This window comes from Cinclus cinclus, chromosome 17 (assembly GCF_963662255.1).
Source record: "Cinclus cinclus chromosome 17, bCinCin1.1, whole genome shotgun sequence".
Lineage (NCBI taxonomy): Eukaryota > Metazoa > Chordata > Aves > Passeriformes > Cinclidae > Cinclus > Cinclus cinclus.
The window spans coordinates 11,967,349-11,991,750 of NC_085062.1; the positions used below are offsets into that span (position 1 = coordinate 11,967,349).

Consider the following 24,402-nt stretch of genomic DNA (forward strand, 5'->3'; position numbering starts at 1 on the left):
ACTGGATTCTACATGCTCAGAGAAGGCTTGTTTTCAACTTTCTTCTTTGTTGTGCAAATAGTTCCATAACAGTCATAACTCCTGAGAGATAGGAAATCCACAGGCTTTCTGTCATGGGCAGCTTTTACCCAGAGTGGAGGGAGCGTGTGGCAGGGCTGGGATCAGTTCTCACCGCTGCCTAGAAGAGCCTTACACGAGAGAAGTGATTTAGAGGGATCTTTTGGCACTTGGTAGGGGCTGTTCTCAGTCAGATGTGTTGGGAAAGAAGGTTGAAAATGCTGATGGGGATAAAATAAATGGTTTGATAATCTCTCCATGTTAAAAGTGAATTGTGTTTTTATACCCAGTAGTTTCTGAGTTAAGAGCTTTCCTACTCACTCAATTTTTCTCCAGGTAACAAAAAAGAGAGAGAGTTTTCTATAGCTTGCACTAAATGCTTGTTTTGAACGGTGTCATTAAAGCAAATACTTTTAAATGGTGAAAACTTCTGTATGAACGTGCTGAAGCTGATTGTGTTCAAAGCCAGGTTGACTGGGCCCTGAGCAACCTGACCTAAATGGTGGCATCCCTGCCCATGGCAGGGGGGTAGAACTAGATGATCTTTAAGGCCCCTTCCAACCCAACCCATCCTGTGATTTCATGGTGTATGTTGATTTTGAGTTAGTTCCTTCACTGCAGCATCCTTGCTGTAAAAAGTCAGCAAATAAAAAGTCAGGAGATGAAATTACTGTGTCAGTGTTCATTTACAGCCCACGTTTGTGGATTGTGTTTCCTGTATGCATTCTGAAAATAATGAAAACCCTGAAAAATCCAGAAATAAAATCTGGTTTACAAAAAGCCTTTTCAGAGTATGTTTCCTAAGCCAAAGTGTTAAAAACAAACCCAAGTGACGGCTCCATCTGTAAGGAGAGGAGCTGTAGTTTGTGATATTGATTCATTTTTTCTTCAGTGGTTAGAGGAAAGCAGGGGGCATAATCCAAAGTGTTTACTTACAAGTCATCCTATACTTGTTATTGGTCACTTGGAAAAACTTAGACTATTTCCAATGAACTTCACAACCTATTTTTACTGCTGGGTACAATAATCAGTCGTTACTCCCAGCTTGCTTACATAACAAGAAAAACATTTCCAAAACAAACTCTTTCTTCTGTGAAAACATCTGATGTAATTCCCAGAAGCTGATGCGCCAGGTTGAAAATCAGTTCCTTAGACACCAGAGATGGTCTCCAGACTCTGCTTTTTTTTATAGTAGCCATTTTACTTCTTTTGCATGCAAGAATATCTCAGTTTAGCAGGACCTTCTCCCTGCCTAAAGTTACTAGGATGTTTTCCACTGAAATTTCCATTACATCTCCAGGATTGCTGTGCAGCAAATTTCACTTCAATACTTTTTTTTCTGTTGCCACGCTTTAGTTTTCCAAATTTGAAGTGTTAAGTTTGTATCTGCTTGGATCACCCTAAACCATGTATTTATCTTTTCCTCTGCATGCCTGTCAGCCAAATACTTTAGACTTCTGTGCTTCCCCAGCCTCATGACTGTTGGTCACTGAGCCTTCTAAATAATTCTTTACCTTGGTTCATCTTCTTGAAATATTTCAGCTGCTCTTTTGTATACCTGATACTCTTTGAGCTATTTGCCAGCAGGTTCCTGCTTATGAGGTACTTAGTATTATTCTAGAATAGTGAGTTTCATATCTACCTTAAAAAAGAAAATCTAAATGACACAGAAGAACTTGCAGTCTGGTTTTAATATTTCTTTTTTAGTTCTATTGCAACATTATTTCCTGTCTTTTCCAAGAGATGCAAATTTCTTCTCTGAACATTCAGAGCTTGGTGCAAGACAACTGTTCCTTAGGAAAGTTATTTTCAGTGGCAGGAGTTTCTTTTTTCCCAAAGTTCAACTTGTTGAATTCTGCTTTTATTTCCATAATTGACTTTCCCTTGGTTTCAGGAAGATACAGGTAGATAAAAATTGCTGATAAAGCAAGGATTCCCAAAAAGATAAGGAAGCAGAAGGCTCCAAGGTTATCCTGCGAGCAGAAATGCAAGGCAATGTAAGGAAAATAAGAAACTAATTTCTATTTCCCTGCCCTTTAATTCAATCCTGTGTTTTAGAAGTTCAAATTCAAAGGTGTGCTCAATACACAATCCAGGCCAGGTATCAAACCAGGAGTTCCTCATGGCCCTGTCGCTGTTTGACTTGAGTTCAATTCCTGCTTCTTGAAAAGCACGGGGAATTTCTGAGCAGGTTTGGTGTTTGGACAGAGTGCTAAGCCTTGCATGTCATTGCAATTTATTGCTATTATTTTGCCCCTTGCCAGCATTCAGAAATAGATTAGCCTGGAAAGAGGGATCATGTGAGAGTAACTTACAACAATTACTGGAAAAATCATCCCAAGTACAAACAGTCCCATCCAGTTGATGCAGCCAACAATCAGAAAGGCTGATGGTCTGTATGACTGGCTGAAGATTTCAACCATCACAGATATGGTGGCTCCAGCTGGAAAAGCAAAGCCAAACACACAGCAGGTTTATTTGTTTCCTTGCTTCTGCTGAAGCTAGGGGCAGAGGTGACAGACAGGCAGAATAGGTGACCTGTGTATAGGTGGCCTCTGCTCTGAGGGTGAAAGACCTTGATTCCAGAAATGGAATCCAGCAATTAATTTAGGTTCCTCTTGTACGTAGTGGAATCCTTCTTCTGGTATCAGTGGATCTATGCAGTTTCATATGAAACTGGCAATTCTTAGTGGTGCAGTGGTTTATAAAACCAGCCTCCCTTTTGGGTCCCTGTGGCCACTTCCACCTGGAGCATACTGGTAGGCATAAGCTCAGCTTACTAAGTTATTGAAGATGACTACTATAACATACCTGGCAATGCCTATAATCATGCTTTTAGCTGATTAATTTAGAAACTGCCTTGAAATTTCTATCTCACACCCTCTGGAGAAGATGACACTGTTTTAAATTATTTAGATCATGTGATCAGCAATAAAATTTGAGGTGTCTGTATCCTTTTCCTGTCTCCCCCCTGTATATGTCTGCCCTTCCCTCCTTAATTTCCAGAACTTTTTAGCAAGGCACTAGCCTGTTCTTCCTCTGCCAGTTGTGTTGCTAACCAATACAATACCAAATTTCCTCTCAGCATAATCACTGATGTACTCACATGGTCCAATTCCATAGAAGACAACAAACAGAAAGATCAAGATAACGCTGAAGTAATGCATCCAGAAAAACCGATGCTAAAAGTGAGAAACCAGTGATATTAAACCATTAGACACACAACAGAGAGACACACAACAGAGTAGCAGAGCTCTGTATTTCCTGCCACTGGCTGAAGATTTTATACATCTCCTCAGAGTTAAGAACAGAAAGGTGGGCTGGGGAAGTGGCCACAAGGCTGCTGCCTCTTTACCTGCAGTGACAGGGTCATGGTGAGCAGTGCCAGCACAGAACACATCAGCAAGTATCCACCCCAGAGCAGCACCTTCCTCCCAAAGCGGTCTATGAGGGTGCTCTGGAAAGCAGAAAACACGGATCACAAACCCCGTTCTCAAAGGAAATAATTCCTCCCCTCTCCATGTGTTCTGGGCAGAAGACTTGTCTAAATAATAGCCATAATTCAGTGTCATTTGACAGTCTCTTTAGTTCCTAATTAATTTGATTATTTTCTTCATAACTAAGTCATTATTAATTAAGCTATGTTTATTAGTCAATCCTAAGCTGACATTAGGCAGTTCCCTCTCTTGCATGCTGGCACATGCCAAATTGTCCACACATACATACACACATCCAATCCAGAACATCAGAAAATTATTATTTTGCTGGAAAAAAAAATGAGTCTAAAGACACACACTCATTCAAATAATTTGGGATAAAACTTCTTTGCCTGTGGTTTTGCAAAGCAGGAAGATGACACTTAGGTTATGAAAAATTTCCCTGAGCCCAGTTATAAGAAAGGAAAAGCACAGTTGTTGCCCACGTTAATTTTTTCCTTCAAACTCGTATCTGGGAGGACTTACACATAGTATAGAGGATAAGCACTCACACAACCCAACTCCTAGGGACACGTATGGGATAAGGTATTCTTCAAACTTGGCTGTGTGGAATACTTCAAAAGAATAGAAATATATCTGAAAAATGCAAAGAGGAAATGAACCTGTGAAAAAAACCATTGCATTTGAAATACAGTTCTAAGCTGCTTTAATAACATTGACTTTGAGAGGTTTGTAATGCTGCCTGCTCTTGTCCTGGGGATAAAGAGAGCACTCAACTGCATTGATTCCACAGAGCTGCAACGTGGTCATGACAGTCATCAAAATGTAAAGCTGCCAGCGCAAAGATCGCTCTTTTATTACTTCAAGGACACGCAAGGTTTTCGTGCTCGCCATTGCACCCTTCTCCTTCATAATGTCATCAATTTCTGCTTGGTGGTCTCCTTCCCCCCAGAGCTTCCTGATGGCTGTAGGGGAGAAAGAGGGAAGTGAATTATCCTACCAGGATAGCTCCATCAGGAGGGGCTGCACTAAACCCTTTAGGCTGCCTGTCCACTGGAGTAGGTGGTGGTGCTGGTGCTGCTTCTGCCATCTGGTTGCTGCAGGGGCAGTGGGCAATTTGAAGGATTTTGTCTGTCTGGTTGTCAGTATAGCACAGCTTTCTAATGTGGAGCTTACTTAACTGTGAACGAAGTAAACATTTGAGTACTTCTTATTTAATAGTACAAAAAAAGACAGCTGCCTGAACCATTTCCTTTAAAGAAATAAAGCAGTGCCCACCAAGGTGGGAAATGTTAGACATGCTGATGTACATCTGCATTTCTTGTCTTCATGGACTGAATGAGGTTAACACAGACATTGCCATGGGTACCTCAGCTGCTGTGTGAAACTCCCTGTGCTCCATGGCACTGCACTGTGCAGCACAGTTCTCCCCTGCCTCATCTTCTGCAGAGGCTCTCACTGTGACACAGCAGATGAAGGGAAGTAAGTGAGGAAAGCAGACACTCTACCTTTCCTGCAGGCTTCCTCATTACCCTTCTGTATCAGGAGGTAGGATGGTGAATCAGGGAAAAATGGGAGGGTAACCAGTTGAACCAATGCTGAAAGTCCACTAGATGCTAACAACCATGGCCACAAAGCTTCGCTTCCTAAAATCTCCCTGGAAAGTGTATGTGAAACAAAATTATACTGAAATAACGGAATGAATGTCGAGGAAATTTTTCTGAGTGATAAAGATTGCTCAGATTCCATTTGAGGGTTCACTGGAGTTAACCACTGAATTTTAATCTGGCAAATTTCACAAATTTGGCTATTTTTATTTCTGGCAATTTATTTCAAAGGAATTTATTTTAAAGGCAATTTATTTTAAAGGAATCTGATATTTTGAAATTTTTTCTGAATACCACTGGAATGCAGTATAATGTCTAGAGATCTGATGAGACTCATTTGACCACTCCTTGACCACAAGAGCAAACCATCTTGCAAAGACTTTTCATGTAAGTACAATGAATTTTGAAGGGAAAGTCTCTGAGTAGAAAGAGTGTGGAAATAAGAAGAAATCAGATTATGAGTAAATTAGTTTCTGCCTTCTATATTCAAAAGTATATTTCCCTCCAATATGATCAGTATTTTTCTTCTGACACAAGCTAAGGCATGTTTTGGGGAGGAGGAGAGTGTTTCTCAGTCACTGCCTAGGTGAGAGGGTAAAGTTAAATAAACAGTTCTACTTTTAGTAGCAACCTAATAGAAAAATTGGAGAATTTACCGTAGTCCAACCACCTGTCCTGTGAGTTTTCCCAGGGTCAGAAAAACAGCAACAGTGGAGTTGGTAAACCCACGCAACTTCTTGGGTGAAATCTCTCCTACATACTGAGGATGTATATTGAGAGAAAAACCTTGAACATACAAGAGGATAAATAACAGTTAAAATATTTAGGAAAGCTTAACTTTTTGACCATCTTCTCTTATATAGTTTCCATTCACTCTGGTATTTAGATTGCAATTTCTTTCAAAATATATTATATCTTTCACTTTTATTGAGTGCCTGGTGTACTTGCTTTATAAACCATTCTTCGAGGATGGCTGTAGAGACAACCCCAGGACAGCAAGCCAGGGGCCTGCAGGCCATGGTGACATACCTGAGCCAATGCCATAGAGAAAGCGCCCAATCAGAATCATCTCAAAGGATTTGGCTGTTTTACTGAGGGCCATGAAAAGTGCAGCTACCAACATGATGAGATTGGTGAACATTTGGCACTTTTTCCTGGGGAAAAAAAAAAGACCTTGAGAATTTAGTGTGAAATGAGAACCTCTTGTACTCTTTTGACTATTCATGCTGTGACAGGAAGCATGGTACAGCTATTCCTACTGTATTGAGGAATGGCTGAAATAATTTTGACTCAGGATAGTCAAAATGGTTCTTTAAAATTTTAGGATCTTTTAGATTTGAATTAATAAAATATTAGGTTAGAATTTAAAGAGTTGGAACCCTTTGTCAGCATTTCCACAGTACAAGTAGGGAAAAAGATTGAAGGACTGGCCCAGTTTGTCACCAAGATTTTTAAATGGCTGTAAGTCTTTGTAAAATGTCAGGTTGTTCCCCACAAATAGTCTGAGTCCACAGGTCCCATTCTAGAATGGCTCATACTAAAGACACTCTTGGCTAAATGGATGCTCTGGGATGGCAGACAGAGTTTTTTAGAGGCATATTCCATTTCAAAAGTCACTCTGTGAGAATCCACGCTGGTGTGTTCACCACCTTGGTGGCTCAGGCTCAAAGTCGTTTGCACTCAGATGTTTTGCTGTGACACTTGTCAGACAAGAGCCCTCTTGCCTACATTAAGGATCACAGAGACTCTGTGCTTAGGCTATGATGCAGCAATTAGGCTATCACATGTTAAACAACCCATGCGAGAGGCGCATGATCTTGTTTCCAGTCTTGGGAGACTCTCAGTGTGTGGGATGAGGCAGTGTCCCACAAGAAATTTCTTGGGGGCACTTACCTGTTAGGAAAGAACACAATTGCAGACGGGCTAAGATGGTTTGTTGAGACCCAAATGAGGGGCCCCTGGATCAGTGTGTTGTGGAGCAGATCTTTAAGTGGGTCACACCAAGAAGATCTGTTTGCCAATTTCTCTGCAAATGAAATTAGTGGTGTTACACAGAAGGCACCGAGAACAGACCTGACTGGTGAGGAGTCCTTCCTTTGTCCAGTGGCAAAGGTTGTTTGGAACTGACTTTCAGCAAAATGGATTGCCAAGAAAAGAGATGTCTCTTGGACATTTGTTTTGCTGCTGATTACATCTTCATAGTGGAATTGCAAGCAATTTTTCTTCTTCTCTCTCCACATTTTCACTAGACTAAATCTGAATATTTAGTGTAGTGTCACCACCCTAAAATGAGTGTATTTAAATGGAAATCTGACTCTTCTTTTCACATAAGGGTATTTTCCATGTGTTTGACTAGCTCCATATAATGTGTTACAACACAGGACACACAGCTCTTTTATTGGAGTTTGTAAAGTTTGGGAGATCTTATGAGAGTGATAGGGGACCCTGAAGAGAATGTGATCCTATGCCACTACTCCCAGAGGCACTGATTTAGTGATGTGATGATGACTGCAGCCCTTAGAGAACATGGCTCCCTGGGGAAGGCAGGTAAATAAAACAGGCTACTTGGAAACACTGGATGTGTCAGGAAACCAAATCAATTGTCTTCAACAGGGCTGCTTTGACTAAAAAGAAGGGACTTATTTGTCCACCTTGGTATTTCCCTGTACTTTCTGGCTGCTGATCTGTTACAAGAAGTACTTACTTCCTGTATTTTGTAGTCAGGTAACCACAGCAGAGGCTTCCCAGGAATCCTCCTATCCCATAAACAGACACAATGAAGGACCACAGCAGCATGATTGTCTCAGGATGGAGGGGAGAGCCATGTCGATCTATCCAGGTTTCATTAATAAACTTCCTGATGTGCTGAAAAATAAAATGGGATTTGCCTGGATAATGGGTATAAGATCCCTTCACGTTTGGCTGTTGTACTTCAGATCAAGCCTGTGGTTCTAGTATGAGACTTTTTTTGAGACTTTTTTAGTAAAACAAGTTCATTGAGATCACACTGCGATTCCTTCTAGTCTGTATCAATCGGGAAGCTTCCTGGCGAGCATGCTGAGATTCATTTTGTGCCCTCCTTTGGAGGCTTGTACTCTACATGGCAAGAGATTATTTAAAACAGAAAATGGTCTCCATTTCTTTAAAGCAGGAAAAGCTCTCTACTCACGTGACGTTACTGTTAGCCAAAGAAAAGGCCTGGACATATCAGCTGAATGCTCAGTGAATTTGGGATTTATGGGAGAGCAGAGGGCTCCGGCTCTCACCTTTGTGTTTTCAGCCTCAGAGAGATGGCTACTTACCACAGATGGATAGTTAATGACAGAAATATGGAATCCATATGGGAAACTACCACCAATTCCCAGCACTAAGATCATTTGAAGTAGTCCCCGGAACTGAACCTGCAACACAAAAATAAAATGCTCCATCAGCTTCTCACTGCTCTAGTCTGGTGCAAGGTCAGAGACTTTGTAGCCACCCTGGTCTTTTCTCTTTGTCTACTTCAGACCCTTTTGAATTTAAACATTTTTCAAAATCCCTCTAATCTGCTGTCAGAGCATGACCATCAGCCACAGGGCCAGAGCGAACAACATGGGTGTAAGGGTGAGAATCCGTCACTCTGCTTGCAAGAAAGAAAAGGAGTTTGAAAAGGTGTTCCCAGTAGTACAACTCTCACTGTGTGCCTGCAATATCCCACAGGTTGGCTGGATAAAGGTGTCAGTCCTGGACATGGGGCAGAGGAAATAATTTTCCTGGTCTGCAATCAACAGCAACCAATGTACACCAAACCATAATGATACATATCACTTCTTCCCTTTTTAAGATTATGAAAACTCTTGATGGATTATATTAATTATCTTTTGATGAAGTGAAGAAAGTAATTTATTTAAGAGTTTAGGTCATGATTTCTTAGCCTTTTGCTATACCATTACTATATTCATTATTTGGGAAGTAATCACATTGCTTAATATCTAGTATTTTTATCAGTAATTTAGAAGACAAAGTAAAGTATCATAGTCAGTGGTGGAAGAGCCAGAGCTGCTGTTGGATTTTCATTTCATCCTGTTGCATAGAAAAGACAATGCAACAGGATCTTCATGGCCCCAAGCCCCATTGCTCTTTGTGATGTTTAAACACAGAAAGGAAAGATGGTATCTGTAACAAAGGAATTTAAAATCTTTAAAGAATCTGAATCTCTAGTGTGGTGTTATCTTTGCCCTTTGTAAGGCAGAGGCCTGAGGAGATGTGAGCAGGTACTCACCAGGTTGGAGAAGAAGGCAGCCATCTCCTACCAACGAGCTGGTGCCTGCTGCTGGTAGCTGCCAAAGGAACCGACTGCTCACGTTATACAGCAGCACTGTCAGTGAACTAGTCCCATGTTACTGAAGTTAAAATTTACTTCAGAGGGTTTTGAGTTAATTGCACATATTCCAGCTGTGTACAAAGTTTAGGATTGTTGGATTAAATATTTCAACCAACGGTTATGTCCAGCCCAAGTAAACAGGATGGTGTCCCTTACAGAACCGTGTATTTCATGAACTCTGCCTTCTGCTAAGTGGACAGGGGACTGAGAAAACAATTTTAAACAGGATTCCCATCATCATAACCTGCTCAGTTTTCAGTATAAGTGAGAAACTTAGAGCTCTCTGGTGGGAGTCTTAGGTGAGGCTTGGACAGTGAACTCCAGGACTTTGACATGGAATAGGAAAGAGCTGTCCTCTCTCCAGGTGATGGCAACTGGAGCACATCGTAACTTAATCATTACTGGAAGGAACTGAACTATTCCATGATTTTGAAATGAGGTGAAAACTTAACAATTCTGCAGTGGCACACCAGGCTTGACCAACCAACTATTTAATAGATGATTTTTCTTTGCTAGTAGAGAGAAAGCTTCATCATGCACAGTTTTGTCTGGCTTTTCCACTAGTCAGTGTACTTATTTCTGGGTCTGCAATGAAAAAATAAGGTTGTTTGGAAGCTGTTTTGCAACCTCCACAGCTGGATTGATGTCTGTTTCTTCTGAGAGAAAATTCTCACGTTTTAACTTCAGTTATTTCACAATTAAGAGGATATTGAATGTATTCAGTTGGTAAATGGCTTAGTAATCACTTGGCATTTACACTTCAGTTGAAGGAGAGGATGAAGAAATCATAAAGGGCTTGGTTGATGCAAGCAGTCATATTTACTATAAAATATTTCATATGCAAAGCATATTCCTGGATTCTCTATCTAATGTTTGAAATGTAGTGTATGGCACCACCCAGCCGTTTCTCCTGCCACTCTCAGGCCTCATCATGACCTTGACTTTGCTGCTGGTTTGTGCTGAGAGTTCATGGAAGGATTTGTTCTTCATTTGAGTTTCTCTAGCAGATAAGCTGCAGTTAGAGCACAAATGAGACTGTCCCTTTGATGCTAAGAATTAATTTCCTTCTTCTGTAAAGTTATACAAAGTTGGAAAAACATCATGTGCATCTGACAAAGGGACAAAATTCCATGTTAGCTGCTGGCATCTGCCTTGCTCAGATGATATTGGGGGGACACACAAACAGGCAATAACATGTACATTATAGCATGGGGCACTCCTTCTCAGATGCAGCCTATTGCACATGTCTTCTAATGCTTTACTTTCCCCACTTCTCCTTAGTTTATTTATACATATTGGAACTTCCACTTTTTGCTCTCGGACTTTAATTTAGGATTCTTACTTTGGGTAGGTTGACTCTTCCTCTCGTAACTGCCTTCCTGTGTAATTTCTTTTGCATTTATGGTGATTAGTGACTGTACTGCTTGTGTGCTGTTACTGCTTAGACTGTTCTGAGGCCCCCTGTATTAGATTTGCAGTTTCATAATAAGTAGTTGGCAGAAATCTTACAGATATCCTTTGGTCAGATTTGTGCTCAGGGCAGTAAGTCTCACAGCATCAGGTCATTTAGTCATTTTATCTTTCAGTTTTACAGTCATGTGTGACACACATCCAAAGCTGTGCTAAGCCTTCCTTAATACAGATCCATATGTTTTGTGTCCAGCTGACAGAAGTTCACAGATACATTTTCAAAGTTTTTATATCTGCCTCAGTTAGTATTTGAGACATATCTTGCCTGTCATCCGATGTCTCTGGCAGATGACGTGTGTGTAATGTTCCTGAATCACTGTCCCCTTTGTCCCTGTGCCCTGCCATGCATACTTGAACCATCCTTTCTGCTGTTTCATCCCTTCACCACACTGTCCCCATGGCATAACTCTTGCTCCACTGAGCACAGGCCAAGGGTGACCTGTGCTCCACATGGCTGTTCTGCTTCGTTGTCACTGCAATGTTCCACAGGGCATCTCTGACTTCCTGGGGAGAGTCCTACGGGGAAGACTTTCCTAAAAGACTTACCTAATGAATAACTGAGACCAGAGAAGTGACTTACTGGAGAGTCTGGCAGCAATGTTACACAGTGCCACTCTCCTCTTGTTTCCAAATATTTCAGGGATTGTTGTAATGGAGTGGTGTTTCCAGAATGACTGGTAGAGAAGAGAGAATTCTGTTTTGCAAAAAGTTGATATTTATTATCTATATTGGTAAGTATATGTTTCCAGCTGACTGGTAATTTCTAATCATATTACATGTACATGGAACATTACTAAATCATTGAGTTTTCTGACTTTAGGACGCTTCATGTTTCATAGATACATAGTTCTACTTATGTAGTTATATTTAATGAGATGTCTGGAGTGTCACTCAGCACTAAAGATAGGAATGATGAAAAACCCCAACCATGGAAGGCTGTGAACACCAACAACTTTTTCTAATCAACTCCCCCTGAGGAGATCATGGTGTGGGGAAAGAAATGAAAAGGCCAGAGGTTTTATTACAAGGCAGTCTGCCTTTTTATTATGGTTACCATTTGCAATTAAAAATAAGCAGCAGTTAAGATGAACATTTGATTTCTTATCTTGAATAACATTGTTTAAGTAAATATGCCAGTCAAAGCAACAGCAAAGGTAAACCCACTTTTTTTTACTGCGCAATTCTAGAATTTGGACTTTAATTGTGTAATGTGCTTCACAGTAAGCCTTAGCTTTGGTCATGTTGATCCTCACAGTATTGCTTTCCTTCTATGACCATGTGAGCCTCTCATTTATTTATAGAGGGAAATATGCAGAATATTAGACACCTTCTAAAGAAAAGAAAAGTCTCCCTGTATATTTCAAAATAAGTTTCTGATTGAACCAGTTCCAATCTGAGATGGCTCTTCTGGGGTAATCAGGTTCCAGGTAGGCAAAAGTCACACGAGGAAAGTCACAGTTCTGTTGTGGGATTCACAGCCCTTGAGATATCTGTGGGAATTCTGTTCCTGGAGGAGGAGCTGCAGACCTGAGATGACAGCAGTGATGGGCAGGATAGCGCAGAGTATCTAAAATGACTGTGGATGCTGGGGGTTTATGGTGCCTGGATTCTATCCATCAGTCCTTTTAGCTCTATTGCTGCTGAAAGGCAATCTGAAACGCTTGAAGTCTGTCAAACTAGACACTACACAAGGACAACATGGCATTGTGCATGGGAACCTGGCAAGGTTTGGTTATTCAGTTGAATCTAGAGAAACAAAGAATTTATCTCCTATTCCACTAAATTTTTTCTTTAATCTGTTATGGATTGAACACTAGCCAGAGATAGCAAGCCAAGAACTTCACTGTTCCCATTTCAGCACTGTAAAAACATACTCAGAAATCATAGTGAGAGAGGATCACAGGTCTTTCCTTTCTCTGTGGTCAGCAGAGTGTTTGTAAATTCTACATGTGTAGTTTCAGTGTGTATTAGTTGCTCTGTTAAGAAGAGATTTGCACATCAGCACATTAAGCCAAAATGCTCATGATTCACACAAGTCTATCCTGTTAGTATCAGTCCTTGTCCCTTTCCAGAGCTGCCCAGAGTGGAGTGCTTGAGAAAGAAGCTGGTTTGGCAAAATGGGAACCTTGTAAGTGACAGATAGGAAAGCTGACAGTCCATTTGGAGCAACTTGTTAGACAGAAAATGGCAAAAGTCTTTTTTTTCCTATATTTTTACAAAAACCTAATTCCCCCTTACAGCCGGTCAAAGCCTGGTGCAGAAGGTATAATCCTCTGTGACATGATTTGGAGTTGCTGGAATACACTTGTTTTTAAAGTTTAGCTTATTGAATTCTTCTGTGATTTCCATGATTGATTTCCCTTTTGTTTCTGGAAGGAACAGGTGGATAATTGTCCCTGAAGTGAACAGTACCACCATAAAGATGAGGAAGCAGAAGTGCTTGAGTCTTTCCTGCAGGAAAGAACAAAGTGAGAAAGATAGCAAGATGAGCACGTCTGCTTTAGTAACTTTCTTGGCACATTTTTTGTATTTGGGTCCCATGAAGCCTTAAGTTTTAGCTTTTATACTTTTCAGATTCTTAATTGCATTACTGTATAGTTCTGAACACTATACAGAGTGTTACTAAGCTCTCTTTGCGTTTTGGTCAGACAAAACAATTCTTCCAACTCTGAGAACCAAGGTCACCATCTACCTCAGGCCCCAAAAAGTATGGACAAAAGTGAACCAGTGGTGGGGGAAGCAAACCAGGGGAATATTACTTCATTACCTGAAGCTATAATTGAACAATTACTTCATTACCTGAAGCTATAATTGAACAATTAAGCTCTGATATGCAGATAGACCAAACTGATATCTGTCTGAGAAACTCGTGACCATCATCCATTTTGGGTGTCGCCTCTGCCAGGCTTTGCACTGCCCAAGGTGTATCCTTTGAAGGCCTTTAATAAATACCTACTTTATTCTTTTAACTCTGTCTGGCCTCTGTTCTAGGTAGCCACACCAAGGCATCACCCAAAGTATTTTGAATTTGATAAGGAATTCTTTCAATTTTCCTTTTTCCATTTTGACCTTTGGCAAATCTCAGTCTGAATGAGCATCCTGGGCAAATCAGGGCCCTTTGCTTGCAAAAGTGGACATGGGAGAGCAGGTGCCAAGAGCTCTCCAACCTGACAGCACTGTCACCTGTGCTGCTCATCCCCCAGAGCCCAGAGCTGAGCACTCACCACGATGAAGGGGAAGGTGGTGCCGATCACAAACACTCCCAGCCAGTTCAGAACTGAGCTGATCACAAAGGCAGGAGGTCTGCAGGACAGCTTGAAAATTTCAACCCTGGTGGAAACCGTGGCACCACCTGAAAGGAAAGAAGAACAAGAATTGTTTCTTGTTTGATGTCTTTGGCTTCAACATTTGGATTGAGTGTTGCTGTTACACAGTCATCTAATAGATGCTGCTATAGTGTACTGGTATGAGCACCAGAATTGTGCAGTGGCATTGAGTATGTTGCTTCTTTTTACAAAAGAAAATGTTAAACAGCTGGACATCTGTTTATTAAAGTGGTAACATACTCAAATAAATTTCTGGGGACATCCAAGAATTAAGTAGTCGACTCTTGTGAAAGCCTGACATCCTCTCATGAAAGAAGATGTGTCAGGATGGAATGACAATTATTATAGCTAAAATGAATTTCTGGTGTGATTCTGCTAGATTACCAATGAGTGATCTTCCCAGATTTACTTCCTGGGCATTTCAGTTATGTTTTGAAGTCACAGGATTTCAACTGTTTTGAATTAGGAAAATAATTCAACCCTGCCATATGGGAAGACAAATATTAAAAAAATTATTAGCCTTTATAAAATAAAATTTAATGAGTACCAGGCAATAAATGCCAGGATAAAAATTACTCCAAAGTAGGTCTTCTGTGCTGCTGTCTGTGTGGGATAAGATGTAACATTATACAACACTGAATTTAAAAGGACTCTTGCTTTTCTTTTTCTATGTGTTTTTTTTTTCCTAGCATTTTAAAGAAATCTTTTATCCATCTGCTTTTGCTGTATTTTTGCTGTGCTTTTCCAGTGTGTTCCTTTCTTCTTGTTAGCAAAACTCAAACCTGATGGTATTGAGTTTTATGTCCAATGAATAATTGGACCCACAATGTTTAAATGACTGCAAGATTATGTTAAATTAATTCACTTATGCTAAATATTATTCACTATAGGGGGGTATTTTCCTAACCCTATTAATAAGCTCACCTGACTCAATTCCTTTATTTCCTTTGACTGAGATCTTACCTGGCCCAAGAGCAAAGACAATTGAGAACAGGACAATGAGAGCAAGGCTGCAGTATGGCATCCAGAAGTACCAGTCCTGGGGAAAAGAAGCCCATAACAAACTTCTGTTTAAAAACTGTTAACAGCTCTGGTTGAGGAATGCTCCTGCTTTTCCAACACTGTCACCTCAAGAAAGATATACTGTGTGGGAACTGAGAGCTGTGAGTGCTTTGCTGTGTGGATGGGGCAGCTGAGGTCTTTGCTAGGTGAGCAGACACAGGTCTGCCAGTGCAGAGCAGCTGCAAATCTAGGGAGGCTTCAATTAAACCAAGTCTGAAGAGTACTTTTGCACCCTGTCCTTCTTTTTGACCTCATAGCGCTTCCTCCGATCCTCAGAGATATGAGAAGGACAAATCACATATTTCTTAGCCTTTTTTAAGTTAGAGATTTAATAACTGGTACTGCAAAATAGTTTTTCTAGATCTTAGTCAAGAAGAAATAAGACTCGATGCTTGAGAGAGCAAATATTTCTCTCTCCTGGGCTTGAGAGCCTTCATGAATGAAACAAAATCAGAAGTCTGCTGCCACCTTGCTTCCAGGTCAGTTTTGCAGTGTATCTATGGAGTAGCTCCGGATGAGTACTGGTAACACAGGTTGTTTCTGAAAAAGCTACAGCAATGACACAGAGGTATCACTGTTTGAGCAGTGAACTGGTCTCCAGTCTGTGCACAGAGAGTGTCTTCTCACAATTGTCTGTAGCAAAGTTCCATTTCAAATGAACTGATGCAAAAGGTCTGGGGTTTTGTTGTTAAAAGCAGCATTAATAGAAAGGGCCATTTTCCTAGGGCTATCTTGTGGTCTGTGCTGGCCAGTGTTTGGTGTTTGCAGACTCATGAAGTCAGGAGCCAGTCTCCCAGTGTTTTATGTGTTCCATGCTCAGGTCATGGGTTTATGTTGAAAGGAATGCAGGAGAACAGAAGACTACTGGCTAAGAAAGAGTTTAATGCTACGTATCGGCAAGCTTGACCTAAGCCTCACTTTCCTTTCTCAGTAGTGTGGTCCTGCCAGTGAGCTTTAGATCAGAAATAGAATAGCCAGAGCAGTCTGCTGGGAGCAGAATTTCCTTACCTGTAGGGACAGAGTCACAGTGATAGCAGCTAGCAGTGAGCCCATGATCCAGTAACCTCCTCTTAGGAGCACTTTCCTGCCCAGTCGCTCAATGATGGAGCTCTGAAGGACAGAAATCACATCAGTGCTGGAGAGCAAAGTGTGCCCCACTCCCCTGGTAATGTGACTTACACAGACTACAGCAGCTACTAGTTCAGAGAGTCCAATAGAGAGGGTCATATAGGAGGCCATTCTTTCATCAAAGCCAGCTGTCTGAAGGACTTCAAAAGTATAAAGATAAATCTGGGGAAAAAAAACCCAAAACCACAAACAAACAGTTAGAGAAGAAAATGATTGATTTCTTACCCAAACTTGCATGACACTGCCCTAGATATGAGCTGCTAATCAGGGAACACGCAGCTCAGCTTTGGAGTGAGCTGAAATTCTGCACTCTTTTGGTATTATTCATTTAAAAAAAAATATTATATAACATTATATAATTAATTCAAGAGTTAATTTTATAAAATATAAATTTCTGGGATAATTGGACCTCCAGCTACTACAATGCAATTAGGTTTGCAGGCTCCTGATTCAGGTACTTTCAGAAACAGCCAGGTATACTTTGTTTTCAGAGCCCATCCAAAAACAACATTGTAGAATATTCCCAAGAAAGAGGAGCGTGGGTTATGGAGTCATGAGGGGGTAAACCAAACATCTTTTCAAGTCTCTCTGCTAGTGTTTGGATATATGCTGAGGTGATAAAGATTTCAGTTTAAGCTGTGTTATATTCAGCTGTGTATTTCCTTTACAGATGCTGCTGCATCATGATGTTGTAAGTAGGAGAGTCATGCAGGCAATTGCAAAGCTGTGACTTCAGAAGGATCCCAGAAAAGCACTGTTGTGAGGAAAGCAGAGCTGCAGAAGCTGCAGAACAGGCAGTTGCTTGTTGTTAGCTTTAAAGGCAGAGTGAGCAGACTGCCATCCCAACATCTCAGGGTGCTAAAAGTCGGGGAGAAATAGGAGCAGTTGCAGTGAGCAGTCACACAAAACTACAGATTTTTCCAGTAGAGAGTGGGCTCATTTGTAAGAGTGAGCTCTGGAGCTCTGCAATGGCTCCCAAAGGTGGCTGTTCAATGAGCCTAACTACAGAGACAGGTAACTCCAGCAGGGACCAAGAGCTGAGGGATGTCACACAGAGCCCAGCCAAGCTATGTGGCTGCTGCTGTCCTCTAGAAGAGCTGGCAGACAGCAAGGTTTGGTCTGAGAAGCCTGAGAAAATGGAGGAAGCTCCCGTGAGCTGTGATATCTTGGGACTTTAAGGGGGAAATACACTCAACTGCATTGATGCCACATAGCTGAATTGTGGCGGTCAGAATAACTATCATGTACAGCTGCCAACGGAAAGATGGTTCTTTCACTAGTTCCAGGACACTCAAGATCTTGGTGTTTTTCATTGTTGCCTTCTCTTTCATGATGTCATCAATTTCTGCTTGGTGTTGGCCTTCACCCCAAAGCTGCCTTATGGCTGTGAAGAAGGAGAGCGAGACCTGCCATGTTAATTCATCTCTGTTTATTCCCTGAGAAGCTTTCTGAGTAGGTGATACAAGTGTCTGGCAGCCCAGCGTGCATGGGCTGGGGCTGTGCTGAGAGGCAGAGATATCTTACAGGATGTTCCAGAGCCCTGATCCCCTCCTGCACAGTGGGACTTGTGGCTGCACAAGGGCTCCCTCCCTGCCCATGGGGCCACCTTTCAGCCTTCCTCCTTCTCTCAGGATGTGAGCAGGGTACAGAGCCAATAACCAGAGATAAGGGGTGCCTGGTGGAGCCCTGCAGTGCAAACAGCTATTTTTCATTTTTCATTTAGTATTAATCATCGGACTGACAGTGCAGGTGGTGTCAGACAAATGCGAAAGGTTTTGTAATACAGAGCTGTAGAGGGAAGTAGTTTTGTGTTCTATGTGGGGTCTACAACAATGATGGATTTAGTAGGTATTCACAGAGCCATGTGGGAAACGAGCAGGGAGAAACTTTGCCCTATTTATTTATTTCCATATGGGGAAAGCAAACATCACAAAATGGTTCTAAGTCAAGTGAGGAGCAGGAACTTGAAGCCCTCAGTTACCTTTTTTGCAGCCTTCCTGGTCTCCTTTATGCATGAGGAGATACGGTGGGGACTCTGGGAAGAAGGGAAGAGTGACCAGCTGGACCAGTGCTGGGAGTCCACAGGAGGCCATCAGCATGGGCCACAGCGTCTGACTGCCCAGCAGCTCCCTGGCAGGGAGAAAATGTGTGTTAGAGTTCATTGCATCAGCTTGAGAAGAGAAAGGGACGGATGGAAAAGCAGAGGAAGAAGCGAAAGGTGGAAGGGATCCAGAAATGAATTGTGGGGTAAGCAATTGCATTATACCTTTGGCCTGAAATTTGTCCTATGGCTTTTCCCAATGACCAAAAGAAAGAGGAAGTGGAGTTTGCAAATCCACGTAGCTTCTTAGGGGAAATTTCTCCAACATATTGGTGATGTAGAGGAACACAAAGACCTAGAGGTGAAGAGGGAATTATGGGAGAGAGGAAAGAAGACATAACCATTGGACATAAAACTAGAAGTAAATAATCAAGTATTACAGAGCAGGGCTGTCTCTGGCACATACCTCAACTCACATGCGAGACTTCTGGCACTAGATTTTTTAACTCTTTCTGCAGAAGTATTGGTCCACTTTGCAGAGTGCAGTTTCTTGATCTTAAGAAATGTACAGTTTTCCCTTTAAGGTATAGGTGAGCCTCATCATAAGATCTCCTGTGAGCCTTAACATGTTTTAAAGGACCCAGGGTGTGCAAGTGCTGAATAGCTAAAGACTTTTTAGCAGTATTTAATATGCTTGTAGTTAACGCACACAATCTCAGCTTTCTCTGACATAACTCTATTGAAGAGCTGTATAATAGACTCACGGCAAATTATCACATATAGTGCTATAGTCAATGGTGATTTGCATGTGATTTAGGTGCAGACATGAGCATTTCTTTTCTGTCATCCAGCAATAACTTCCATGATTTCAGGCAGAGTTGGTGTTTCCAGTTACGTCTATTAACTCAGACATGCTAAATACTAGTCCAGGAACAGAAGCTTTTTCCTGATATGGTGGTCACAACCCATTTAATCTGTTTCAAATGCAACAAGTTCTTCTCTTGGCTGTATGTGATGGCAAAGCAATCTCTTTTGATTGCAGTCTCTTTAACAAAAATCAGGTTTTTGAAAGAAACATGATACAGATACTAGACCAGAGCAAGGCCCCTGTGGGTAAGCTGTTCTCAAATTACAACCATAGCTCTTCAACACACCTGTGTGTCAGAGAAGCAATGTAAAAATCTGGTTATTTGAAAAATAGCCATTAACTTCTAAGTTAACTCTTTGATAAGCTAAAAGAGACATCCCTGCGAATATGCAAACAGTAGAAAGGCAAGTTTCATGTAGGGAAAAAAAAAATACTGATAGCATAGGATGTTTTTACTGCCTGTAGTCTACTTGCCAGGAGTGATTTGGCTTTCTTAAGTCCAGATCTTTGTACTAACCCCAAGGACTTTACTACTTGGAATACTTCCCCCTTATTTAAATACTAGTTTTAAACTGTATCATTCTCAGTACTTCAAGCTAAATTCAAGAAAATATTAAACATACTTTTCTTTCAGAAAATCCCTTGTTTCATGTGGTATCAAAACATTTCTGACATCTGTGAATATTCATACACTTGGTAAAGATGAGTTTAATTTGGTATCAATGAAATTAATAATAATTATGCTCTTCATTGCAGCACATTATAGAAAACCTTCTTACAAAAGATCACTGACTTCAACATTTTGTTTTCTTAGTGTAGTCTTATTGCTTACTTTGAAAAAGGATTTAAAATTTTGTGAGATTCTGCTGAAATCTCCCACTCACCTGTGGGAGAAGTCACTCACCTGCACTGACTCCACACATGAAGCGTCCAATTAGAATCATCTCAAAGGACTGGGATATTTTACTGCAGCCCATGATAGATGCTGCCACTATCATGAGCACATTGTTGCACAAGAGACATTTCTTTCTGCAAGTGCAAGAAAATGAAAAAAAGTTTTGTAACTCCAAAGGGAAATGTCACTTATTGCCATGCATTGGCTGAAGTTGTCTTGATAGTTTTTTGAAATTGCACATATGTGGTTGAGGACAAAATAAGCACTGGGTACTTTGGACTCAATATGTGCCTTGGCACGTGGCTGCACCTGGGAGTTTGGGAGCACTTCTGGGCTGTGTAGCAGAGAAAACTCTGAAAGCTTTTCTGCGCTTGAACATCCACTGTAAACACATTATTGCAGCACCAACAAGAATCTCAAAGCTTCTGTATTTTGAGTAGCACTTTCAAGAACCTGTTCTGACTTCAGCCAGGTGCTGCCTTTCCTTATTGCTGAGATCAATTAAGATGAACCCAATCTGAGGAGCTGTGCCTGGTGGGACAGGCTGACAGCACAGGACGTGGGCAGGAAGCAGGAAAATGAGCTGACACCACAGCTAAGCTGGCTGTGCTACAACCATGACTAAGTCTAAAAGTCTGTCTCCTTTAAAACCTTGACTATCATTTCCTTAAGAATAAATTGACAAATTGTATTTCAACATACATACTTGCCAAATTTGACAGTGAGGTATCTGCTTCCTGAAGAACCCAAGAGACCTCCTATACCAAAGATGGACACAGTGATAGACCACAGGAACAAGAGGTTGTCCTGTTGGATGGGATAGCCATAGCGCTCCAGCCAGGTTTCATTAATGAAAGCCTTAACATGCTGAGACAGAGAAAAAAGTTCATTAACAATACCTGTGACAGCACTGCAGGTATTTTATTATATTTACGAAATAATTTTGTTGCTCCAGCTGAAGTTACTACTTCACACAGGCTTTAAAAATGTGTGTTAGCTAACACGTGTATTATACGTGCTATGCTCATTCTGCCATTAAAAGTTCAATCTTTGGGTTTTTTGTCCTCGAAATTTGAGGAAGTGAGGCATGGACTGGTACTAAAGAAGAGTATAAACTCTACTACAGTGTTCTGCAAATGAGTTATGGGTTTTCTCTCACACACCTGCCAAGATTGCCACATTACCCAGAGCCTGTTTAGTGCAATTCCTAAATGCTTTTTCACTCAGAACTTAGCGCTCTGAAGCCAGAAAATAATGCTTTTCCACTAAGGTGATGTTTACAAAGTAATGATGTCTTCCCTCTAAACTTCAGTGCCCTTAATGGAAGTTTCACCTGCGATCAGTGGAGAGAAGCAGACATTTCCCTGGAGCATGGCTCACTTGTTCTATTTTTCTGTCAATATGGATAACCATAAAATATCAACTGAAACCACTGAAGAAGGCACATGGGCTGTAAGATTTTAGGGGAGACAGGTGCCACCCTAGTTAGTCTGTGTCTTCTGACGAACAGTTCTATTAACAACAACTTGCAGATATCTCTTTTTCTGTTTGCAACACTTTGACATGCTCTGCTCTTCATGATAGCAAATGGGAAATGAGAGGAGAATGCAATGATTAAACCCCTTCTGAATGCCAGAGGAGCAGCCTCAGGCAGCAATGGAGACTCAGTGCTCTCATTAACCAGAGTGCCATGTGCATCTTTGACTACCTGAGACATGTAGGTGATGGTAGAAATTTGAAAGCCGATTTGGAATGTGCCACCAATCCCCAGGACAGTGATCATTCGAAAGAGCCCCTGGTACTGTACCTGCAGAAGTAGAACAAAATCTTCTTAAGGTTGTAGCCAATTCAGGCTGTTCTCACAATCTGTATTTCATTCTCCAGAAACATCTCATTTGCTCAGGGGATTTTCAGGTAGGAATATTCCCTCTGCTTGCCCTGGTGTGAGATGTACATCCTCCTGTGATTTCCCTACATCCAACTCAAGGAAGTGCAGCTTCCACAAACATCCTTGTCAAGGCACCATGGCTGCTAGCATCCAGTCCTGTTCCCTGCCTCTCAAAACCTCTACCTGCCCTGTCTTGCACTAAATAATTAAATGTATTTAAGAAAGGATTTTTTTTTTAACCAGGTAAAAAAAGAACATTATGTTTCTAGATAAACAAATATTTTCCAGTCCATGAAAACATTTAAGACACATTAACATAGTGATAAAAATATGGTAAAAGTGGATGGCAGAGCATGTGAAGCGCTGTAGCACCTCAAAATAGTGGGCAGAACCACTTCCAAGATGCTCGTAGTTAACAGGAGCCTTGTTCTTACCAAGACATAGATTTTGTTTTCTTTGAAGCCCCAGCAGCACACAAGAATGTCCCAGATGTAAATATCCCACCAAGTACTTACCAGGTTTGATAGGAAACCGGTCATCTCTGGCTGAGGGCTGGCTGTCCAGCGTGTGATGTGTCTTGGTCATCACAGCTTTGTGTCTCTGTCTCCTGCCTGCTGCTACAGCAGTGGGCATTTGGCTTCAGGCATCAGAGTTAAATTTTTACTATTTCATCTTCACTCACTTCGACTGGCCAAAGTTAACACTGCCAGATTAAATATTTCAGGAAATAATTACATCTAGTCCAGTCCCCAGGGGGAATGTTTCAAAGCAAAGAAAATCTGCATCTGGGGACTAGTGAGGGCTTTGGGAAGGGAAACTAGAAGAGTTTCCTAGGCAAAACAATCCAAATAGTTTTCCAGGAACAGTAAAATGCTTTACTTCTATGGTATAGATTAGTATGTACATCTGCTATAATCTGCAGAAAGCAAAAAGCAGTTGGTACAAGGTTTAGCTATTGTTATTTATTAATAAGTAAAGTATGTGGTGTTCTATTTCAGATTCTTTGATAAATTAAGCACCGTAATTAGAAGAAAAACAGGCAGATTTCAGAGCCTAATTTTGCTGTTCTGGCCTTATGAATGACTTAGACTGTGCTGAGGAAGGGCATTTATTGTCTGGTGTTTATGGGGATGTTTGTAGACCAGGTGTGGTGAAAAAGCAGTAAGAGATTAAGGTTCATGGAAGCTGTCAGAGAAGGAAAATATGCCCTAATGAATTGGGATAGGACCACCATGATCTTACTCCCTCAGGTTTCAGCTTTGACACAGAATGGCTCCAAAATCAGCATTGCAGGCACTAAAAATTCACTTTTGATTCCCAGAGGCTCCTTTCTTGTGAGGTAGAGCCCAAACTGTAGCTCTACATAGCTCCCACTGGAGCCAGCACTTGGAAAAGGAGGTTGGGCTGCCTGGGGCTTTCATGTGTGGTTGATGCCCTGTGCTCTTCTTGTCTTCAAAGCCTTTGCTCATTCTCCTCATGCCAGGGGATTGTCCTGGTGGGGGCAAATGGGGCAATGGGGTTACACTGAGGCCCTCAGTAAATGCTCAAGCTCACCCTCAGGACTTGTACTTTCAGTGTATAAAACACAGAATGCAATTATTTACAGAGGGGCTCACTGCAAATCCTGTGAGTCTAAATCGGTGAGAAAAAAAATGCACGTTAATATTAAAACCTTGGTAACTTGTGTAATTCCAACTATTGTCTGTGTAACTGCTTAGCAAATGATGTTTATCCTGGCTGGCAATAGTGTTTAGAATGATTTGGCATTTTTGGTATTTTTTCTTGAACACCAACATTGTAATGAGCATATCTCTTGGCTATTGTTTCAAAATGTTAATGTTTCCTTTTCACTATGTATTTTTTCTCAAATTGCAGTGAGGTGTACGGAGGCTATGTCATAAGGATTCACCCCTTGAAAATAATTCCTGAGGGCCTCAAATAGCAGCAAATCCCACCAGTTCACAGTGACATTTCTCTTACATTTTGAGGGATTTCTGGTGATTCTGAGCCATGGTACTTTTTCACCTTATTAGCAATTTTAGGAGAATTTCATTCTAGGACCCTGCTTCTTGGAGTTTTGTCAAATCAATTAAATTGATCATTTCTGTTGAAAATGTCACCTATATTCTTGAAAAAGCTGCTACACTGGTAGTTGTGTATGGCTTCATGTTTAAAGAATTATTACTGATCTTGTAATTATTTTTTTAATAGAGCTGTAAGAAATGCTTGCTGTGAAATGGACAAACATATGTACCCCACT

General features: G+C 41.1%; 2 protein-coding genes across 2 annotated transcripts; both read right to left on the reverse strand.

Annotated features, from left to right (window-relative positions):
• Nucleotides 1–1,823: 1,823 nt before the first annotated feature.
• On the reverse strand, nt 1,824–9,386 carry LOC134050769 (solute carrier family 2, facilitated glucose transporter member 11-like). The gene is made up of 12 exons (XM_062504086.1): nt 9,363–9,386; nt 8,404–8,502; nt 7,806–7,966; nt 6,131–6,255; nt 5,758–5,887; nt 5,003–5,151; nt 4,272–4,459; nt 4,020–4,130; nt 3,413–3,514; nt 3,164–3,239; nt 2,373–2,500; nt 1,824–2,030 (listed from the first exon to the last, which is right to left on the reverse strand). The coding sequence occupies exons 1-12, from the start codon at nt 9,384–9,386 to the stop codon at nt 1,824–1,826; spliced, it is 1,500 nt and encodes a 499-aa protein (XP_062360070.1).
• Nucleotides 9,387–13,178: 3,792 nt separating this feature from the next.
• Nucleotides 13,179–22,681, reverse strand: LOC134050771 (solute carrier family 2, facilitated glucose transporter member 11-like). The gene is made up of 12 exons (XM_062504088.1): nt 22,658–22,681; nt 21,963–22,061; nt 20,961–21,121; nt 20,264–20,388; nt 18,717–18,846; nt 18,432–18,580; nt 17,647–17,834; nt 16,502–16,612; nt 16,331–16,432; nt 15,224–15,299; nt 14,159–14,286; nt 13,179–13,385 (listed from the first exon to the last, which is right to left on the reverse strand). The coding sequence occupies exons 1-12, from the start codon at nt 22,679–22,681 to the stop codon at nt 13,179–13,181; spliced, it is 1,500 nt and encodes a 499-aa protein (XP_062360072.1).
• Between the last annotated feature and the right edge of the window lie 1,721 nt (nt 22,682–24,402).